General features: G+C 45.1%; 1 protein-coding gene across 1 annotated transcript in view; it reads left to right on the plus strand.

Annotated features, from left to right (window-relative positions):
* The window catches only part of RET (ret proto-oncogene), a 188,155-nt gene that overhangs the window by 112,815 nt on the left and 54,468 nt on the right, over positions 1-20,872 (plus strand). Inside the window, exons 4-8 of the mRNA XM_054982760.1 lie at positions 2,683-2,924; positions 8,702-8,903; positions 11,551-11,750; positions 14,023-14,281; positions 19,498-19,623. Coding sequence (XP_054838735.1) covers positions 2,683-2,924; positions 8,702-8,903; positions 11,551-11,750; positions 14,023-14,281; positions 19,498-19,623 — 1,029 coding nt within the window. The remainder of the gene's footprint in view (positions 1-2,682; positions 2,925-8,701; positions 8,904-11,550; positions 11,751-14,022; positions 14,282-19,497; positions 19,624-20,872) is intronic.

Below are 20,872 nucleotides of genomic sequence, written 5' to 3' on the forward strand. Positions count from 1 at the left end.
AAAGTCCTCATAACTGAACATGGACAAATAGGGTTACAAGCAGAGAATTCCAACAATTTAAGCCTGGAATGCTGAGAAAACCAAAGGGTTAAAAATTTCTCTACCACCAGTGAGTGGTGTAAAACATTGACAAAAACTTCATATACATATATTTTATGTTATACAGCAAATTATATTTTTGTGGCCCCTTCTTACAAGCCTGGGGTAATGCCGATCACCACCTTTGGGTCAGGTAACAATTTTCCACAGGCCAGTTTGGATAGGGACCCTGGAGGTGTTTTGCCATCTTCTGGGCATGGGCTAAGGGTCACGGTGTGTGCGCGCGTGGGGGAGATATTTGTGAATTTCCTGCATTGAGCAGGGGGTTCGACTAGATGACCGTAGAGGTCCCTTCCAACCCTATGATTCTATGACATAAGGTTGTTCTCTTGAGGATCATAAAAATAAAATCACTGCTGAAAATACTACGTGCCATAATAACTTTTCTAGGTGCCAGGGTGCCTGGGATTCGTTGAGCCAAGGGCTCATCCTTGTGTCTTCCGTGCAGTCCCACATGGGAACGGCGCATGCACAGGTCCCATGTGTGCTTGCACAGAAGAACACTCGATGAACAACAGTTACAGGTAGGTGCAACCCTGTTTTGCCCTTCAACAGCTTGGCTTCTTTACAATGCCAGCTTCAGAGACCAAGTGCCACCCTGTAGCCCAGCCAGTTCCTTACTCATCATCATCTTCCTCTGCTCACGCCTAGGGGCTGGAGCTGCTTTTCCAGTCCTTCTCCCAACTCATTAAACTCCTGACTTGGCTGGTGCACTCTTTCCACAGGGTTAAGCTGAGGGGAAACTTATCTGCCTGGGTTAGATGGGAAAAATTCCTGCTGGCTTCCATCTAGACCAGGAATGCCACTACCCAGATGATTAGGTACTCTCCAGCCTGCAAAGGCTCCAGTCCTAATTACCCACAGCTCCTTGTCAGCTGCCTTCCTCACCTCCTTCAGCTGGGGCCTTTTGCCCTCTTCCACTGTTGCTCCCAGTTTCTGCTTCCCTGCTCCTACTCTTGAGAAAGCCTTTGCCCCAGAGGAGGCCTTTGCTCCACAGGGAGCTAGGAGGGGGTGGCCTTCTTCCTGACTGCTCATCCTTTCCCCATGTGGGCCCCGCGGCGCTTCCTGCACCCTGCAACTGGGCAGCTGCCTTCCTTTGGGCAGTGCTCCTGCTCCATCCCTTCTCCCCCAGGGGGAGGGTGCCCTGGGATAGGACAGGCACCCACTATAGTAGTAGATATAATAATGATTTGTTTTATTGTTGGTCTTAAAAGCATAGCACTTTGGGATGGCTTCTTAGTCTGTACCACCTGCTACTCTGGCACAGGCTGAGAGCAGCTCTAGATTGCTCACATTGCTTTGGCAACCGGCTTCATGCCCTGCCTGCATCTTGACACCATTCTTGTGGGTATTAATTGTAAATTGTGGACTTCTGGCACAGAATTGCAGGGCTCCCCCTCCTTCCACTTGATAGAATCATAGAGTTGGAGGGGGCCATACAGACCATCTAGTCCAACCCCCTGCCCAGTGCAGGATCAGCCTAAAGCATCTCTGACAAGTATTCATCCAGCCTCTTCTTGAAAACTGCCAGTGAGGGGGAGCTCACCACCTCCCTAGGCAGCTGATTTCACTTTTGAACTACTCTGATCGTGAAAAAGTTCTTCCTAATATCCAGCCGGTACCTTTGTGCATGTAATTTAAGACCATTGCTTTGGGTCCTACCCTCTGCTGCCAACTGGAACAGCTCCCTGCCCTCCTCCAGCCTTTCAAATACTTAAAGAGAGCAATCATGTCCCCCCTCAACCTCCTCTTCTCCAAACTAAACATTCCCAAGGCCCTCAGCCTTTCCTCGTAGGGCTCAGTCTCCAGACCCCTGATCATTCTTGTCGCTCTCCTCTGCACCCTCTCAATTTTGTCCACATCCTTTTTGAAGTGAGGCCTCCAGAACTGCACACAATTCTCCAGGTGCAGCCTGACCAAGGCAGTATAGAGAGAGGCTATGACCTCCTGCGATTTCAATGCTATGGCCCCTTTGATACAACCCAGGATTGAATTAGCCTTTTTTGCCACCGCATCACACTGACTGCTCATATTCAGTTTACAGTCCACTCTTACCCCAAGATCCCTTTCACATATACTACTGCCCAGAAGTGTATCCCCCATCCAGTATTTGTGCTTCTCATTTTTGTGGCCCAGATGTAATACTGTGCACTTGTCTTCGTTGAATTGCATCCTATTCACAGCTGCCCACTTCTCCAGAGTATTCAGGTCTTGTTGAATTTTAATTCTATCTTCTTGGGTGTTTGCTACCCCTCCCAATTTGGTATCATCAGCAAATTTAATGAGCAGCCCTTCCACTCCTTCATCCAGATCATTGATAAAAATATTGAAAAGTACCGGGCCCAAAACCGAGCCCTGCGGCACCCCACTGGACACCTCCCTCCAATCTGATGAAACGCCATTGACCACCACTCTTTGGGTGCGGTCCTCCAACCAGTTCCCTATCCACCGCACTGTCCTATAGTCCAGTCCACAGTCTTCCAGTTTGCCCATCAGAATGTCATGGGGGACTTAAAATAGGGCAGCTCCTGATCCGTTAGTGATTCATGAGAAAGAGATGCACTTTCTGCACTTACGTTTCAGATGAATCTCTGCCATTTCATTACGATCAAAACACCACAACTATCAGAGTGACGCGGTCTCTAGATCGGGAGACACGGGAGAAGTACGAGCTGCTCGCCAAGTGCACTGTGAGAGATGCTTCCAAGGAGACCTCCAAAGAGGTGCCCTTACTTGTAACTGTGTTGGATGAAGATGACACGCCCCCTTTCCTTCCTAACGGCACCAACACAGCCGACGCGGTTGTGGAGTTCTGCAGGAAAGAGGTATTTGCTTTCCCCCTCCCCCACACTGTACTGTGCCTGGTTGGTGGTTTGGAATCCTATTGAATGAGGATGTCTTGTAAACTTTGTTTCACCTTATTAGCTGTGTTGCTCTGCAGAATGGCAGGAGCGGCAAGATCCGAATCCAGTAGTGGTATCTGACAAAGGGAGCATTAACTCTAGCAAGGTGGTACCCTGGAGATCTGGACTTGAATCTTGTAGAATTCCCATGATATTTTACATTCTCCAGTTTATGTTGAAATGCTTTTGTGCCCACATATGTGTGGAAAACTGATGCTGGGATTGATGGTCCACATACAGTTGGGAAGAAGCTTCCATGAATCGACTGTTGTGCTCAAGGATTCCGGGGGGAGGTTTCCTTGCGGCAGCACTCATGGGAACGCTTTCAGCCGTGGGCCAGGAATGCCCAGTGTTATGTTGGGAGCTGACTTTCCCGTGTTATCAGGGCCGGATCTAGAGGGGGGGCAGGGGGGTAGTCTGCCCCCGGCGCCGCCAGGGAGGGGGCGCCGGAAGCAGCTCCCAGAGCGTGCAGGGGGCAGCATGGGCAGCCGCGCTGCCTTTTGCTTGCCCCACGGGACAGGGGGCGGCTGGCTTGCAGCGCACCCCCTGTCCTGCAGGGCAGGCAAAGGGCAGCGCAGCCGCCCACGCCATTCACTTGCCATGCAGGAGAGGGGGCAGCCGGCCGCCCCCTGTCCCGCGGGGCAGGTGCATGGTGCGGGCAGCCTCACAGGCTCCCGCGCTGCCTTTTGCTTGCCCCGCGGGACAGGGGGCGGCTGGCTTGCCGCACACCCCCTGTCCTGCAGGGCAGGAAAAGGGCAGCGCAGCCGCCCCCGCCATTCACTTGCCATGCAGGAGAGGGGGCAGCCAGCCGCCCCCTGTCCCGCGGGGCAGGTGCATGGCGCGGGCAGCCTCACAGGCTCCCGCGCTGCCTTTTGCTTACCCCGCAGGACAGGGGGCGGCCGGCTTGCAGCGCACCCCCTGTCCTGCAGGGCAGGCAAAGGGCAGCGCAGCCGCCCATGCCACTCGCTTGCCCCGCAGGAGAGGGGGCAGCTGGCCGCCCCCTTTCCCGTGGGGCAGGCACATGGCGTGGGCAGCCTCGCAGCCCCCCGCACTGACTTTTGCTTGCTCCGCAGGACAGAGGGCGCACAGCAAGCCGGTCACCCCCTGTTCCACGGGGCAGGCGAAAGACAGTGTGGGGGGCTGCAAAGCCGACCGCGCCATTCGCTTCTGAAGCGAATGGCTCGGGCAGCTTCTCAGCCCCCCGCACTGCCTCCGGTGCATATCGTGATGACGTCATCAAAATGACATCATCATGCCGCGTCAGGAGCGTGCACGCGCTGTGCGCGTGTGTGAGGGCCAGCAAGCGTTGCCCCAGGCGCCGGGAGTGCTAGATCCGGCCCTGCGTGTTATTTATGAAGACTAAAATGTGCTTTGTGAGATTATTGGAGTCTTTTTCTGGAGTTTGTTTTAGAGATACTGCACAGAAAAAGAAACCTTAAGAAACAATGAGAAAAGACATTGTAAGTCATTCAGCTTGATATGATCAGCAGCTGATATGCCTGTGGAACGTCTCTTGGTTCCAGCTATGTGCCAGGGGACCCCACGGGTTCTTGAAAATGTATTGGGGGCTCCTCAACAAGAGGACCAGTGACTGTGGGGGAACTTCTCTGGAAGGAAGCTTTACCAGTATCTACTCTCTCTGAACTTTGTTACAGTCCAAAGCAAAACAAGGTGCCTGCCAGATCATAAACATGCGTACGTTCTTGCCGTCGGGGTCCAATGACTGGCGTACACAAGTTTCTGGGAAAGAGCTTAGTAAAGATTCCCTGTTGAAAACACTGCTGTACAGAGTCGGTGGACGCTTTCACAGTTCTTACAGTTTCCTTAAAATACGTGTCTTATCCACAGCTACTTCCACAGCTCTGTATAGTTCTGGTCCCTGAAAGATAAATCTTGGTTCTGTGTCCAGAGAGTTCTGTATGAAATCTCTGATCAAGCTAAAGAGCCATTTGTCTTCAGCCCTTCCAGGCCGGAGACCCAACATTATCCTCGGGCAGCAACTTGGGATACACTGAACTGCGAATACAGGATGGGAAGTCACATGCCATTCATGGGAGAGGAGGAGGGGGAGCAGCTCACCTGTTTGTGATAGAACGGAATCCTCCCCAGTGCTGAGTGATCTCCCCTCACTGTCCTGCTCCTTCTCTCCAGCGTAGGGTTGCCAGGAAACAATGGGGGAGTCTTACCACTCATCATCAATGCCACGCTGTTGCTGATGATGCACTGACGTCACTCCCACACTCCCAGAAGTGATGTCACCACATTGTTGACATCATGCCAGAGCATTCTTCGCCACTTCTAGTTTAACTTGGAAGTGGTGCCAACGTGCCCCTGGTGTACCAGGCCTTTCCCTGCTATTTCCCCCCTTCCTAGTTTCTCCTGCTGATGCCTGAGGCGTGGGCAGGCAACAGAGGGAATTGGCAGGAGATTGCTAGCCATAAGTACCGTACTCAAGCAAGTATGCAAAGAAAGACAGAAGGCACAGGCAGCCTTGGCGCACTAGCTGTAGGTCTTTCCAAAAAGCACACACAAATGCGGCGAACAAAATATTTATGTCCTGCCTTTAACTTGTGGTTCATGGCAGCTTACAAATCACATTTAAAAAAAATCAGTTTAAAACATATGAAATAAAACCTCCAAATAACCTTTTCCTCCCAAAAGATGGGGCTCGCCACCTGGCAGGTAGGGCTTTTTAAAAAACAAACTCATAGAACAACAACAATCAGTGGAAGATGTCAAGGGAAAATGTGACCCACAACATAATCACATTCGTGGAACATTCCCCACCTTTTCCTATCCTCTGGTGACACTAGACAGATGCAGCCCACAATTTTATAATTGGTAAATGGTGATATTGCAGGTGTGGGATAAGGCAGAGAGAGCGGGGGTGGGGGTGGGGGTGGATTTCTTAAGGTCACCTGGTGAACTCATGGCACAGGTAGTATTCAACCAGATTCGTGGACCAGCCTCTTAGCCAGCTCCCAACTGTTTTGGAATCTTTGTTCTGTCTTTGGAGAACGGTTCATAGACTGCAGTTACATCAGTGCTCTCTTCCACATAAAAATTATGTTAAAATTTCCAGAAACTATGTTGTGATACACACAGTTATTTTTAATGCAGTTGTAGATTGTATTTATTTCTTTCAGCTATGTATCTTGCCTTGTCTTATGCCCATGAATTTCTTTGGCAGTATTTCCATAGCTGTCAGATTTCCCATCGGAAGGGAGCTGGGAGCTTACAATTTTTGGGTGTTTGCTGCCACCTACAGGCCAAACTTTACCTTCGTCACTTTCTTGGGGCTATCTAAAATTCAAACGGAAGGACTACTGATTTGCAAAATAATAATCCATGTATTGCGTATCACTAAGGTTAATTACATCTGTAGTATTGGCCAGGGAAAGCATGAGGCTAAAACTAATAATCCAGGTTATATCGGAGCCCTGTGGTAGTCCAGTTAAAATAAATGGAGGCTGAGCAGTCATGGTACTTGGTGGGGGAGCTGTGTCTTCCATTATTTTTAATCCAAAACTTAAATTCATGTAAGAAATTTTATTACGATCAACCAAATTAGCACAACACAGAGTACCAGTGTGACTTTTCTGGAACAGTTCATGAGGCAGAATATTAAACGGGGTATCTCTCAGGCCATGATCCTAAGATCTATTTTAAGAAAAAAATAAGACTGTAATCAGGCAGCTATGTAAACCACAAGTTATTCTGTCCACTACTATTTACACAAAACATTGAAGTCACTTCAGATTAGGAGGAAGGGGGTGCTATTTGGCGGGGGTTATTTTGTTGATTTTAAATTTTGATGTGATTTGTAAGTTGATAAGAACTGATCTTAGCCAAAAGGCTGAGAAGTGAGAAGCTGTCTTGAAATGTGAAAATATAAATATTTTAAATAAATAAAGTTTTGGGTGGGCCTGTGCACACTGTGTAGTTTTGCTCTACTTTGTTCATAAATGAACGTGTCAGAGCCCTCCTATGCGCATCTGGCAGCATGGAAAACAATTGGTTATGCTGCAGTCCAGTGTATGAATACTCTGTACAGGCTATTGTTCTCCAACATGGCTCCATGGTGCCCAACAGTGGTTTTTCTGGTGCCCACTTTCTTCTTCCCCAAAGCAAAGAACCAATCCTGACTTTCCTCCACCGCTCTGGAGCAGGTCAAGTGGAAGGTGTAATGATTTCAAATGTGTGTGTGTGTGTCTTTAAATGCTTGGTGTGGTACAGATGAAGAGTGGGGGTGAAAGAGAGGGATGAGGGAGTGATATGACTGGTTGATGACTGGGAGTGGGAGGAGTGAACTGCAGTTTCAGTTACTGAGTGGAAAGAAAAGATTCGGTGTGGGCAAAGCAGGCAAGCTGTGTGCAGCCTGAGCGAGTCTAAGCATTTCTGAGAGAAATATAACCTGTGCGGAAGCCTGAACTATGTATGTTTGTGAGGGAACATTCGGTCAGGGCAAGAGAGGCAAACTGTGTGTGTGCCTGAGAGAAGATCTGTGTGACTGTGTCTGTGAAAAGTAACTTTAAGAACAAATAACACTCTTTTGAAACCATCAAGCTTAAGAAATAATATGAAAATGATACGCTTATTGTAAAAATAAAAGTTTATTTTGTTTTTGTTTGTTTCTCCCAGAGTATCTGTTATTCCCATATCCCATTCCTATCCTCAGGGCCACATAGTCCCACGAAGGGGCTTGACGCTTGGGCACGTTATTAAAGGGGAAATTTAAGTTATTTTGGAATATAACTCCTGGTGGCAGCACTCTGCCCAGAGGGGGGAAGAAGAAAAGAGTTAAAGGAAAAATCTAACTGAGAGAAAGAAAGGGGTCGTAACAGGAGGTGTTTCAGAAAAACCTAGGAGATGTCACCTGTGGGAGCACCTGTTTGGAAGTATAGCATGATACTTAACTTGGAACCTCCCAACATTTGTAATGGTACCAATGGCAGCCATTTTGAGATTCGTCCCACTTTCCATGGCAGCCATTTTATGGTTGCACCCGCTACATTCCCTCTCAAAATTCCAAATGGCCCACAGGCTCAGCAAGGTTCCTGATGTTTGAGTATCTCTGTGGAAACAGTGCTTGCCTTCTTGAATGCTTGTTCATCGGAAGAACCCATGCCGTTGGCCATGATGTTGATACGCATGACCTTGAAGCATAGTATTGCATCATGCTGAAATGACACCCAATCTTCTAGCTATTTGTATATACATACTCCAAACTGAAACATGTTCTTCCTTCAGACACCAAAATACCTTGGGCTATCTCTTTACTTGATATCAAAGATCTCTGAATAGAGGATGAAGCTCTTCTGATCTTAAGATACCCTATCAAAGAACTTAATTAGACTATTTTGAGAATGAACTATAGAAGGATTTAGAAGGCTGATGGATACCTCATTCACATAGTGACAAATTCATTGTGGTAGACTTTTCTTCAAGATTTATCTTGGCCAATATCTGCACATCTTCAAAAGGAGAATCAACATATGATGTTGATGTTTCATGGGAACGAGGTCTAATGTATTTTTCTATCATTTCATTGGAAGCACAGTTATGTAAATCCATCCTACATAAAAGTACTTTTGATCAAAATTTTGTGTCTTATGGGAATGTTTAAGTCCCAGCCTTACAATGTACAGGGCACCCACAAAAACGTCTCACCTGATTCCTGTTCTCTGATTCTTCTAAAGGGCACTGTTCTAGCAACACTCATGGTCTATGATGCAGACACTACTCCGATTTTCCCACTTGAGAATAGCAGAAAGAAGTACACCGGCACTATCAGCACATCAGATGCATGGGTCAAAGAAACCTTTCGAGTGGAGCATATATTCAATGAGATCTACTTCAACCCAAATGGCAGCCAAGTGAGAGGAACTCAGCATGAATACAGTAAGTTTGTGGGTGTACTTATTTATAAGCAGAGTAGTCATGTGATAAAAGCAACCACTGCTGCATTTATTTGCCTCATTAATCTTCTAAATTATTAGCAAGTGGAGTGAGTTAATTCCCTACTCCCCCTCCCATCGGGTCAAATAAGTGGCGGGGTGGGAAGTTTAAACCTACACTTTTCTAGCCGCTTGCAAGAGGCTAGAAAAGTGTAGGTTTAACCCCCGCCCCACACACACACACTTGGCCCGCTGCAGGAGGGGCTAGGGAATCCCCTGGCCCCTTCCGCAGTGGGCAAAGGGAAGCGGCAGGGCTTCCTCACTCGATCGCATCGGGTGAATGACAGCAGTTTCAAACTGAACGCCTCACTTCTTCACCCAGTGCAATCACATCGGGTGAAAAAGTGAGGCATTCAGTTTGAAACATAATGCTAGTCTTCACCTGATGCGGGCCAGCTGAAGCCCGGAAAGGGCTCTTTCCCTGCCGCTTGCACGGCAGGGAAAAGGCCCTTTAAATGCCAGCTGGCCAGAGGGGGAATCTCTCCCTGCAGGCCATCTGAAGCGCTGTAAGGGCCCTTTCCCTGCTGCTTGCGTGGCAGAGCAACATCCCTTTAAACTCCAGCTGGCCTGCGGGGGATCCTCCACGGGTCAGCTGGAGCCAGCTAGGGTTTTTAAAGCCCCAAAGCTTCCGGAAGCAACTCGAATCGATTCGGGAAGCTTTGATTTGGCATTTCCAAATAGGGGCCAGCATGTTGGGCTAGATTCAGAAATCCTGAATCTTTACAAATTGGGTCAGATTCGGGTATTTATCCCGAACTGGAAACTCAAATTGCACACCCCTATTTGCCATTTTGCTCATACTTCATTGAATCAGGAGTCAATAGCTTTGGTCCAAAGTCTGCTATAGGACATGCTCTAATAACTTGCACTTGACTTTTATCAAAGGCAGGTTATATATATATTTTAATGAATATTTTAATAAGTTCTCTGACCTGGATAACCCAGGTGAGCCTGATCTCGTCAGATCTCAGGAGCTAAGCAGGGTGTGCCTTGGTTAGTAATTGGATGGGAGATCTCAAATGAAGACCACGGTTGCAGAGGCAGGCAATGGCAAACTGCCTGTGATAGTCGCTTGTCATGAAAACCCCACCAGGGGTCGCCATCAGTCAGCTATGACTTGAGGGCATGACACACACACACAGTAAATAACAAGTCTATAGATACGTAACATGGAACCCGTTTTGGAATGCATTGTGGCTCTAGTGTACAGTTCTGATGATTTATATATCCAATTCTGATCCTGGCCCCAATGTACAAACCAAAAATCCACAAGAAGGGTCATATACTGAAAGAGAATTTTCTACAAATCTACAGGAAACCCCAGGTTTGTTGAAAATTCTTAATAAAAAAAATAAAAAACAAGAGGATAAAATTTAATTAAAAGTTTTAAAATATCTAGATCTTGTACAGTTGCTTCATGAGATCTTGGCAGCTAATTTAGATTGCCTAGACAACCACAGATAACAATCCCCCGTTGCCTAGGAAATCCAAAAATGGCTGATTCTGTTTCATTTTGAAACCTGAGCTGAGGAATTGGCAGGCAGAAAAGACAAGAAGGGGGATTGGGTGGTAGGAGTGGGGGAACAAAGCCATAGTGTAAGAATGAAAGAAAAATGGAGCAGAAAGAGGAGAAATTGGGACTGGAGAGGAGGGAAGGCAGCAGGAGAAGTGGACTGCAAGGGAGAGAGAAAGCAGAGATAACATGGGGAGAAGGACTAGTTTGGGTGGGGGAATAAGGACTCACACACCCCTCCACAGGGTGAGTCCTTATGGATCCCCTGCTTGTCATTTTCTATTCCTATCTTCCTTTTTCAATCCTAGTATCATCTGTCTATATATATATAAAGAGAAGTGTCCTGACTGACTTATCAACACCCAGCCCAAACCCTAGAAGCGTGATATTTGTGGAGAACATTCCTTTCATGATGTAAACACCCACTAAGAAGGGATTTTAAGAAATTCACCCCCTAAGGGAGAAACAAGGGGTCAAATGTGTTTTCCTAAAGGGATACAGCTTCCCTGTGGGGTTGGCAGGCTGCTTGCCTGCTTGTGCCCCTGCCCACTGCCAGCTCAGCCACTCTTCCCTGATTGGGCCAGCCTTCCAAGGACATTTGCATATGTGGGCTGATTGGTTCTCACCCCCCCACACACATTCTAAACAGTCTGCACTTGCTCTTGAGAGTCTTTGAATGTGTCCTGAGGTCAAATGCACCTCCCAGTCTTCCCCTAAAGTTCACTAGGGTTGGCAGCTCAAAAACACACACACACAAAAACCAAAAAAATCTTACATACCCGTAAGTATTACAACTGGATTTAAAGTAGTTAAATACTGTAGTGAAGCATGGGTATCAAGCTAGTTAAGGTATATTTTCAAAGAGATTTTTTTCTCTCCCTGACTCACCTAACTCAGCTGTGAATTCCAGTTAGTTCCTTGTTAGTGGCTTCCTCTGCTACTGTGCATTTTTTTCTCTTTCTTCATCCTGCTCACTTTGTCCATTGGGTGTCTCCCTCCATCCTCTCTTTACTTTTCCCCAAAAGCTGTGTTCTCCACTGTGCTTACAAGGGATGAATTTGATTTTTCTCTTTTGCAGAACTGGTGCTAAATAAAGTTATTTCAATTACTGAAAGCCGCTCCTTCCAACTGGACGTTATCGTCAATGACACAGAATACCAGGGTCCGGACAAATCCCTCATGCTGCACTTTAACATCTCCATTCTTCCAGTCAGCATCCAGTTTCCGAATATCACATACCAGTTCACAGTGAACAGAAATGCTGCCAACTTTTCACAAGTAAGAATGACAGCCTTTAGTTCTGCTGTTGAATGTGAAGCTTTTAACTATGAGTCAGCTTGCAGGCGTATCTGTATATCTTCCAGAAGTTGGTAACTTTCTTTGTCGTCTTCCAGCTGGGCTAGGCTCTGGCCAGGATCCTGTGAGGAGGTCATAGATCCAGAGGAGTTAGCCGTGTTAATCTGCAGTTGCAAAATAGTAAAGAGTCCAGTAGCACCTTTAAGACTAACCAACTTATTTGTAGCATGAGCTTTCGAGAACCACAGCTCTCTTCGTCAGATGCATCCTCTGACAAAGAGAGCTATGCATCTGACAAAAAGAGCTTGCATCTGATGAAGAGAGCTGTGGTTCTTGAAAGCTTATGCTACAAATAAGTTGGTTAGTCTTAAAGGTGCTACTGGACTCTTTACTATTTTGTGAGGAGGTATCCACTCAGTGTTTTGTTCTGAGTCTGCAGGGATAATAACACACTTTGTAAACCACTCTGAGTGGGTGTTAAGTTGCCCTGAAGGGCGGTATATAAATCGAATGTTGTTGTTGTTATTATTATCAAATGAATATTGGAAGTAATGGTAGTGGTGGGGCTGGTGGTGGTAGTGATAGATATTATGCAACAACAGTTCTGAATCCAAAGGAGGAATGCTGGAAACACCTCTCGAGCTTGGATATCTGAACTCCCGAGAAGGGGGCAGTGGGGAGATAGGAATGGAGGTCTCCCATCCTTCTAGAATTTTACCTTCAGGAAGAAAGAGCGGTGAATGATGCCCTGGCCATGGAGTAGGCGGAGGAGTCCTTGAAAGTAGCGCTGGATCCAAGACTTCTGCTGGAAGCAAAGTGGTGCATGATCCAGTCTTTTTCTAATGAGGCAACTTGGTGGAAGACCTGGCAGATTTCTCAAAATATTTAGACTTGAACTCGGCTTTTGGGGTAGAGGGGTTCAGATTAGCTCCAAGGTGAAAATTGTGGTCGTGGAACCATCCATGGAGACGATGTCGAGGTTGAGGCTGGAACCAGTGTATCTGAGGAGGCCTCTCTGGGCCTTGTCTCCTGAAGCTGATTCTGTCTCCTTCAGGACACTTTCCCGTAGGGTGGCCTGAAGGCGTGAAGCCCTTTCGTTGTGAGCCTTCAGAGTGAACTGCTTGCTCACTGAACCCAGAGGTGAAACACTACTGAACAGAGCATAAGTAGGCAAAAGTCATATGAGATTAAATTCCCATATGGGACTCCATAGGTCGTCATGACCCCTCTGACCAGGCCAGTGACTCAGGCCTGGAGAGCTCAGAGGAAGAGCAGCAAGGTCAGGAAGGGGCTGGTACAGCAGAGGCACCAGCTGACCACATGCCAGCAGCATCAGAGACCATCTCACCAAAACTTGCAAGCGAGCCCTGGTTGCCTGCCTCAGAGATCACCAACGAGCCCTTGCCAAGCAGGACGTGGACCTGGGCCTGTTGCCCCTCTGGGCTGCCTCCCAAGTTAAGCAAAGCGATGCTTAAAATTCTACAACAGAAACTCTTACGATATATAGAATGAGAAGTGCCAAATGTTCAAGCTGGATTCAGAAAAGGAAGAGGCACTAGAGATCGTATTGCAAATTTACAATGGTTAATGGAGCATGCCAGGGGATTTCAGAAGAAAATCAGCCTGTATTATATAGATTAAAGCAAAACTTTTGACTCTGTGGATCATGAAAAGAAAGCTTGTTTTTTAAGTCTAATTTCATGATATAAGGAAAACTTGCGTATTCATAAATTTGCATATCAGGGTTTGCAAATATGACCAGGCCCATCCATAGGCCAAAATCTGATTCTGTGCTTTGCTTATTTTGAAAAAAAATGCAAAATATGTGCTTTATTCAGAGCTAATTATTTGTTTGGAATTCTTTGGAGAGAAAAGTGTGGATAAAAGAGAGGAGGGTGTTTGTGAATGTGTGAGGGAGAGGAAAGGGAAATATGCTTGGGGTGTGTGACCTGGGCTAAGACAGTTATGCAAAGCAACAAAAGTTCCATCTCTTAAACTCAAATGCCCTTTGGAGAAGCTGTTCCGCGCAGTCACATCTGATTTTTTTTACCAATCCAGTTCTCACCAGCTCATCAAGTTTGTGTAAAATTGTGTGTTGAGAATCACTGGGAGTCTGTCAACCTAGAATACATGATTGCTTGCCTGTGGCTTTAACAGCTGTATGTTTGTCACGGACTCACAACTCACCTTGGCTTTGTTTTTTGTTGGTAATGTTTTCATTGGATTTTGTGTGTTTTTCTTTTTTTGAGCCTAGATAGGAAAAATCTGCATCAACAACTGCATGAGGTTTTGTGGCATCAATATCATGTACAGCTTACAGGCCCCAAATGTCAGTTGCTATGCTGTGAATATTGTGCAAAGCCACGAAGACAAGGATGGAAGCCTTTATGTGAATGACTCTGCTGTGCTCCGGAAACCCGAGTGCAAAGAAATCCAGTACCCTGTCCTGGCTGTAGAGAAGCAGAGCAAAAAAGAAGCTCACAGCTACCTCACAGTTATCCTGGATGGAAAACGTAAGTGAATGCTTAACTTTGTAGCAAGATGGGTTCAGAATAACTGAGGTCTTCCATTAGCTAAAACATGCAAAATGTCTGGTTATACGCCAGTTTGGTGTAGTGGTTAAGAGCAGCAGGACTTCAAATCTGGAGGACCAGGTTTGATTCCCCACTCCTCCGCTTGAAGCCAGCTGGGTGACCTTGGGCCAGTCACAGCTCTCTCAGAGCTCTCTCAGCTTCACCTGCCTCACAGGGTGATTGTCATGAGGATAATAATAACACACTTTGTAAGCCACTTTGAGTGGACGTTAAGTTGTCCTGAAAGGTGGTATATAAATTAAATGTTGTTGTTGTTATACTCAGACCACTTCATGCAGCAGTTACATTCTTCTATGTAAATGAGGCATAAGGAAAGGTAGGTTTGTGACTGCGGGCAGTACTGGGGGCAGGGGGAAATCTTTGAGGGGTGACTGGCCTTAATTTTGGAGCAGAGCTGCCTCTTGGCATTGCTTGCTGGGCTGCCTCTGCCTCAGTTGTAATGTTTCTCTACTTGAACAGACTTTGGCTGCAAGGCCTGGGTGTCACTACCATTTGTGGAGGGATCTTTGAAAGCTTCTCTGTGGGGTATTTCTTAGAATTAAGTCTTGATGTTGTGAGTGAAGAGCTGTCATTTTAATAGGCCCCTACAGTACTGCTGTTAATCTAGATGTACCCCAAGAGAACTCTGGAACACACCAGAGTCATACTTTCCGGTTCATGGTGTATTCCAAGAATCCCTGTGGGAATTCTTTTAAGAAGCTCAACTCTTACAGATTAAGAATCCACACAAGATGTACTTGATGCTTTATTCATAATGTATTCAGAATTCCTTGAGGATCACTGAATTTTTGAATATTCAGTCAATCATATAATATGCCTATTTTCTGTAAAATAACAATGCAAAACTGAATTATTCAAAAGGGCTTTTTACTCAGGTAGGAGGGCTGTATTATAGGAAGGTGGTCTCAAAGAGATGCTTCATTAATGAGTTAGGGGCCATAGACTTCACCACTATGTTGCCTTACGTACAACCTGTTGCTTTAAGTATGACCCTACTGGGTAGTTCTGTGTTGCTTCATGTCAGCCCTAGAATTGCTTATGCTCTGTTTCAGCATTTCTTCAGTTCTGTATTGGATTCTTGCTAATGTTATTTCTTTGTAAATTTTAATTTAGTTACCCTGTGGCATTGTTTATGGAAATGTCCTTGATATTGATTGTACTAATCTCACACTATGTAATCCGCCTTGCGTCTCAGTGAGAAAGGTGGACTATAAATGAATTATTGTCATTTTTGCAGTTGGCATTAACTTATGCCCTCAACGTGCATGGGCTATTTGCAGAATAATATTCACAAAATTATACCCTCATGGAGTTTAGAGTCTAAATTTTTAGCTGTGGGGGGAAGCAGCAAAGGAGGAGGAAAAGAAGACAAAAAAAGTCACAAATGGAGAAAAGAGGAGAGATGATAATGAGCGAATGTGGTTGCAGAAGACAATGCAGAGACACAACTGGATAACACGACTGGATAACACAACTGGATAACACAACTGGATAATACGTGCTGCAGGCCGTGACTGTGTCCGGCACACAGTCTGCAGCCCCTTTCCCTTTGTAAATGCCACCTTGGACCTTCCTGTTTGGAGAGTTGGAGTGGTGTAGTGGGTGGAATTTGGGGCTAGGATCCTGGGAGGCTTGGGTTCAAATCCTCACTTCTACCATGGAAGTTTCCTCGGTGAGCTTGAGCCTGGTCACATAATCTCAACATGTTCTACCTTGCAGGATTGTTGTTATGAGAAAAAGGAAGAGGGGAGAATGATGCTCTAAGCCAACTGGGGAGGAAAGCATGAAATACATAAATAAATGAAATGAAAGGATGAGTATAGCCCTGGATCCATGAGTCAGGAAAAAAGCCAGATTTTTGCCAGTCCAACTAAATCCAGCCTTCCTGAATCAAATCAGGGAGTCCGGGATCCAGCCTGGGAACCCAGATACAGATCCTGGGGCGAATCCGAGTAAATCCAGAAAACGCGTCTTCAGCCTCTGGCTGAATCCTTCCTGGGATTCTCTCACTTTTTCCCAAAGAGGGAAGGGGAAGGAAGGAGTGAGGCAGGAGAGGGGAGAGGGAGTGGCCAGTCCCTACAGGAGCTCTCCTTGCCTGCCCGGCGTCTTTGGGTGACGCTGGTTCCGCTGGGCTAAGTTGCAACAGCGTCCCTCGCTTCGCTTTGGTTTGGGTGGAATCCTCTTTCCTGGCATGCTTCTCTGGTTTGCTGTTGGTCCCCTTAATTCAGTTTGGTTCTAGAGGGATCCCTCTTGCCTCTGGGAGTGTTCCCTTGGCCACTGGCAGCCTTGCCCCTGTGGGTTTCTGCCTGAGATCCTGCTTGGAAATGTTTTCCCCATAGGAAACAATGTAGTGTAGCAGGGGGCACCTTCTTCTGGGGCCCATAGAATTGGACCTTGGGGTCCAATCTTCCTGAAACTTGGTGTCCTTTAGAGGATAGTTAGGACTGGAGTAGGTTCTCTGAAAATTTGGTGGCATTTTCTTGAAAAATGCCTCCCCCGGATAGTTTTTCCCATAGGGAACAATGGGCTAATAAATCCAGGATTCTCTGATCTTTCTTAAACAGATCAGATAATCTTTTCCAGATATCAGGAATCCCAATTTTTCTTTTTCAGATCCCTGAAATCTGAATCTGGATTTCCCAGATTTTTTTTTAATGCACACCCCTATAGCTCTGTTACCTTTATAGAAAAGCCCTCCTAAACAGTGCCATTTTACATAATTTGTGGTATGATAGGAGTGTTGTAGCTCTCCTGACCTCCTCAGGCAGACCATTCCACAAGGTGGGGGCCACAACATGGAAAGCATGTGTACCGTTGGTTGTTGATCTTGCCTGTTTTCAGGGAGGCACCCACAGAAGGCCCCTGATTGATGAATGAAACTGTTGTGGCACAATGTATGACAGTCAATCCTGCAAATATGAGAGTCCAAGGCGATGCAGGGCTTTGTATCTGATAGTCGGTACTTTAAATTGAACCTGGTAACTGGTGGGCAGCCAGTGGGTGTAATATCAGGAGCTCTGCCTATTTCCATATAATAACCAAGCTATGGCACGCTGTACAGACTGGAGTCTCTGAGCTGACTTCAAAGGAATCAAATATTCAAATATCTTCAAAGTTAAATGTATATTCTAATACAAAGTTAATATGAGTGATAACTTTCTCCCCAAAAGGATGAATAGTTGGACATAGCCAGAGCATATGCTTAAGAGATGTGTCCTATGAAGTACAGGAACAGCAGTTAGACACTGTACTTAGTCCTTTTCTGAGAAGGTGCTGTGCTGTCCAGTATACCCTAAATATAATTCTTTGTTGAATAAGTCACAGCTTAAGATCCACAGAAGTGACAGGTACAGTATTTAAGGCCGCATCCCATTGCTTAGGCAAAACTGGGTAATCTAACTCCTTATTCCATTTGTTCCTAAGATTCTGCATGTTATATTTATTAACTGACATCAAATATTTATAAACAAATACTGTCGTTTTCATTTTTTGCATAGATTCAGTGAGAGTTTCCAAAAGTAGGAGACACTAAAAAACGCAATGTTGCATGAACATATTTGGATACCAACAAATGTGGTTGTAAATATTGTCATTCAGCAAAAGTTGACAAATTATATCTAGACAGCTGAGTAAATGACAGAAACTCATCATCATAACCTATCCATTGATTCAAAGTAAAATCCCCCTATCTCTCCAGGCCTTCCATAGAAGGCCTGGATTGGCTCATAATGTTGTTAGCATGTGAAAATGGATCAAAATTGATATTGTTGTGACATTATGCACCATAACTGCAGAAACTGCAGGAGTAATGCAATCCAGTTTAACATGAGTAGACCCCTAATGCATTCATTTTAAAAGGGGGAGGGGGGGCAGACAAGAAACTACCAAAAGAGCCCAACATAGACCATACCCCTGGGAGGAGCAGTCCCGGTAATTCATACAAGTTATAAGTATGCCTGATGACATAAAGTAAGATCAGGAAAGCCAAATCCTCCTTCGTTAAATGGAAGTTGCAGCCACTTTAGAGAAAGCTGGAATGGTAAGGGCACCCCCCCCCCAATTCCCAACACAAAGTATTTATGAATACATCTGCAAGGTATATAAAAAAGAATTGCATGCAAAACATATCTAATTCTAGGTACAATAAACATTTTGAGCATATTTGCTTTTCCTCATAGAGATGGGTTTGAAGTTGCCCAAGTTGTCCAAATCCAAGGATATATCAGCAATCAACTTTTTAAAGCCCTGCATAATCATATACTTAATCTTTCTTGGAATCAATATTCCAAGATAAAGTGATGACATCTGGGCACCATTGAAAATGTCCATTAGCAAATACACTCTGTGATATATTGTTTCCCAATGGCATCAATTCAGATTTTGTCCAATTAATCAAATAGCCAGACACATCACCAAAGTATTAATCAGGTTCATTAATACTGGAATGGAAGACTGAGGTTCTGAAATGAACAATAAAAGATCATCTGCATATAGGATAATTTTAAATTCCAGAGGGTTATGTACAAAGTCATGGATACTGTTATTATGTCTAATGGCACAGGCCAGGAGTTCCAAACAAAAAATGAGAGGAGAAAGAGGACAACCTTGACTTGTACCCCTCTCAAGAGACAACAGTGCAGAAAAAACATCATTAGTCAGTCACCTAGCTCTGGGAGATGAATAAAGAATTCTAAAGAGTGAGAGAACAGCAACTTGCTGATTTAATTTAACATGGGCCTTCCGAAGTGTGTCCCATATGCAGTTATCTGCTTAGAAACAGGTTTAATTCTAGTGGAAACGAGGGCCTGGCTTAGGACGTTTAAATACTGGCTACGTTTACATTATAATTGTGACCCTGGGAGCTTTATATATCAAATGCTTTCAGAGCCCAATGTGTCAAATTGTTCAGCATATATTGTGGAAAAAATTAAAGGCATGGGTATATCTGTGGACTCACTGTCTATGTTATCAAATAGGGCTTTGGTCAAATGTTTGGTCAAATAGGGCTCTGCTGCATCACAAAGTGTTTCTTTTAAGAGAATTTTCCTTTTTGTTTTGTTTGGATTGCAAGAAGTTTGTAAATACAGATTATTTTAGGTTTGTCTGGTGATCCAGTCTTCTTCCCTTCTTCACAGTGATACGTAATGATGAAGGCTGTTTAGACTCGTGTGCTAGAAGCAAGACCCGATCCGAGTGTGAAGAGTGTGGTGGCCTCGGAGTGTTAACGGGGAGGTGCCAGTGGCGAAAGGGAAGTGGGACAGGTAGGCTCAGATATTCCCCAGTCAACCTCCTTGGAGCTAAATTTGTGACGGACAGAGTATCAAAGCAAGTCAGTGCCTCCATCAACAGAGACCTTTGTCTGGTGTTCTGAAAGGGAGGAACAGGGGACCTCCCATGTTTCCTTACGATTCCTAAGCTACCAAATGAAACAATTTCTTTCCTCATGAAGGGTGTTAGCTGTTATTCATTTTCCAGCTACAATTTCAGTGTTTCTAGAGAGGTATTTTTGCCCAGTTGCAGCCCAGTTGCGAGAAACTGAAGGTATCTTCCCTTCTATTCTGCATTCCTCTTTTATATACTTCTCCCTCCAAAAAGGCTTTTGCGTGAAATTTGTGCAGGAATTTGGAAAGATTTCTGACAGCCTCTGTCCTCTATGGCATAATTATTATATGATCTATGATATAATCAAGATAAATAAAATCAAAATAAATATATAACTGTCAGGATGGATGTCTGGGTTAACAGCACATAAACCCAGAGTTAAATTCTTACAGCCCAATGCCATCAGTCATCATGGATTTTTTTAGAATTGGTTGGGTTTAGTGCTAGAATTATATAATACATGTTATCGCTCACTTTTGTCCACGTTTGATTTTTGCCCTTTATTTTTAAAGAAGTAAATTAATAATAATATAGCAGGATCTTGACATCATACCAATTTATTGTGAACTTTTATATTTGGGATCTCTGGGATAAGAGATTATCCCTTGGATGGTCCACAGTTTTCTTCTCTACCACTTTACCTTGCTAAGGTAGCATAGAATATTGTCACATTGTTTCAAGTTTCATCTGCGTTTTGTCCATTTTGTGTATCATACACAGTTGGCTTGTAGACTGTAACTTTTTATTCCTCCCCCAGAGTTTACTTTGTCAGATGCATAAAGTGTTTCGTTTGGTTGGCAAAAGGTGTGTGTGTGTCTGCGCACAGTAAAAGGGCAGCGGGGAGCTATAACAAAGAGAGGCCAGAAGGCATCTCAAGACATAAAAGCATGAATCTCAGGGCTTCCTACCAACAATGGGATCATTATCCGGATGGGGAAGAGGAGGACTACGTTTTCTTTTTATCTTTTCCATGGAATTAAACAGTAGTGCATTGAGGCCCACCAGCCTCAGTCACCAATCCCATACTTATTGTACGTCTCGTAGATATTTTTCTATGGTGGTACAGGATTGATAAATCCAAAAGAAAACAGGTGATCAGTGGCATCTTAAAGAATAACACAGTTTACT

This window comes from Eublepharis macularius, chromosome 6 (genome assembly GCF_028583425.1).
Source record: "Eublepharis macularius isolate TG4126 chromosome 6, MPM_Emac_v1.0, whole genome shotgun sequence".
NCBI lineage: Eukaryota > Metazoa > Chordata > Lepidosauria > Squamata > Eublepharidae > Eublepharis > Eublepharis macularius.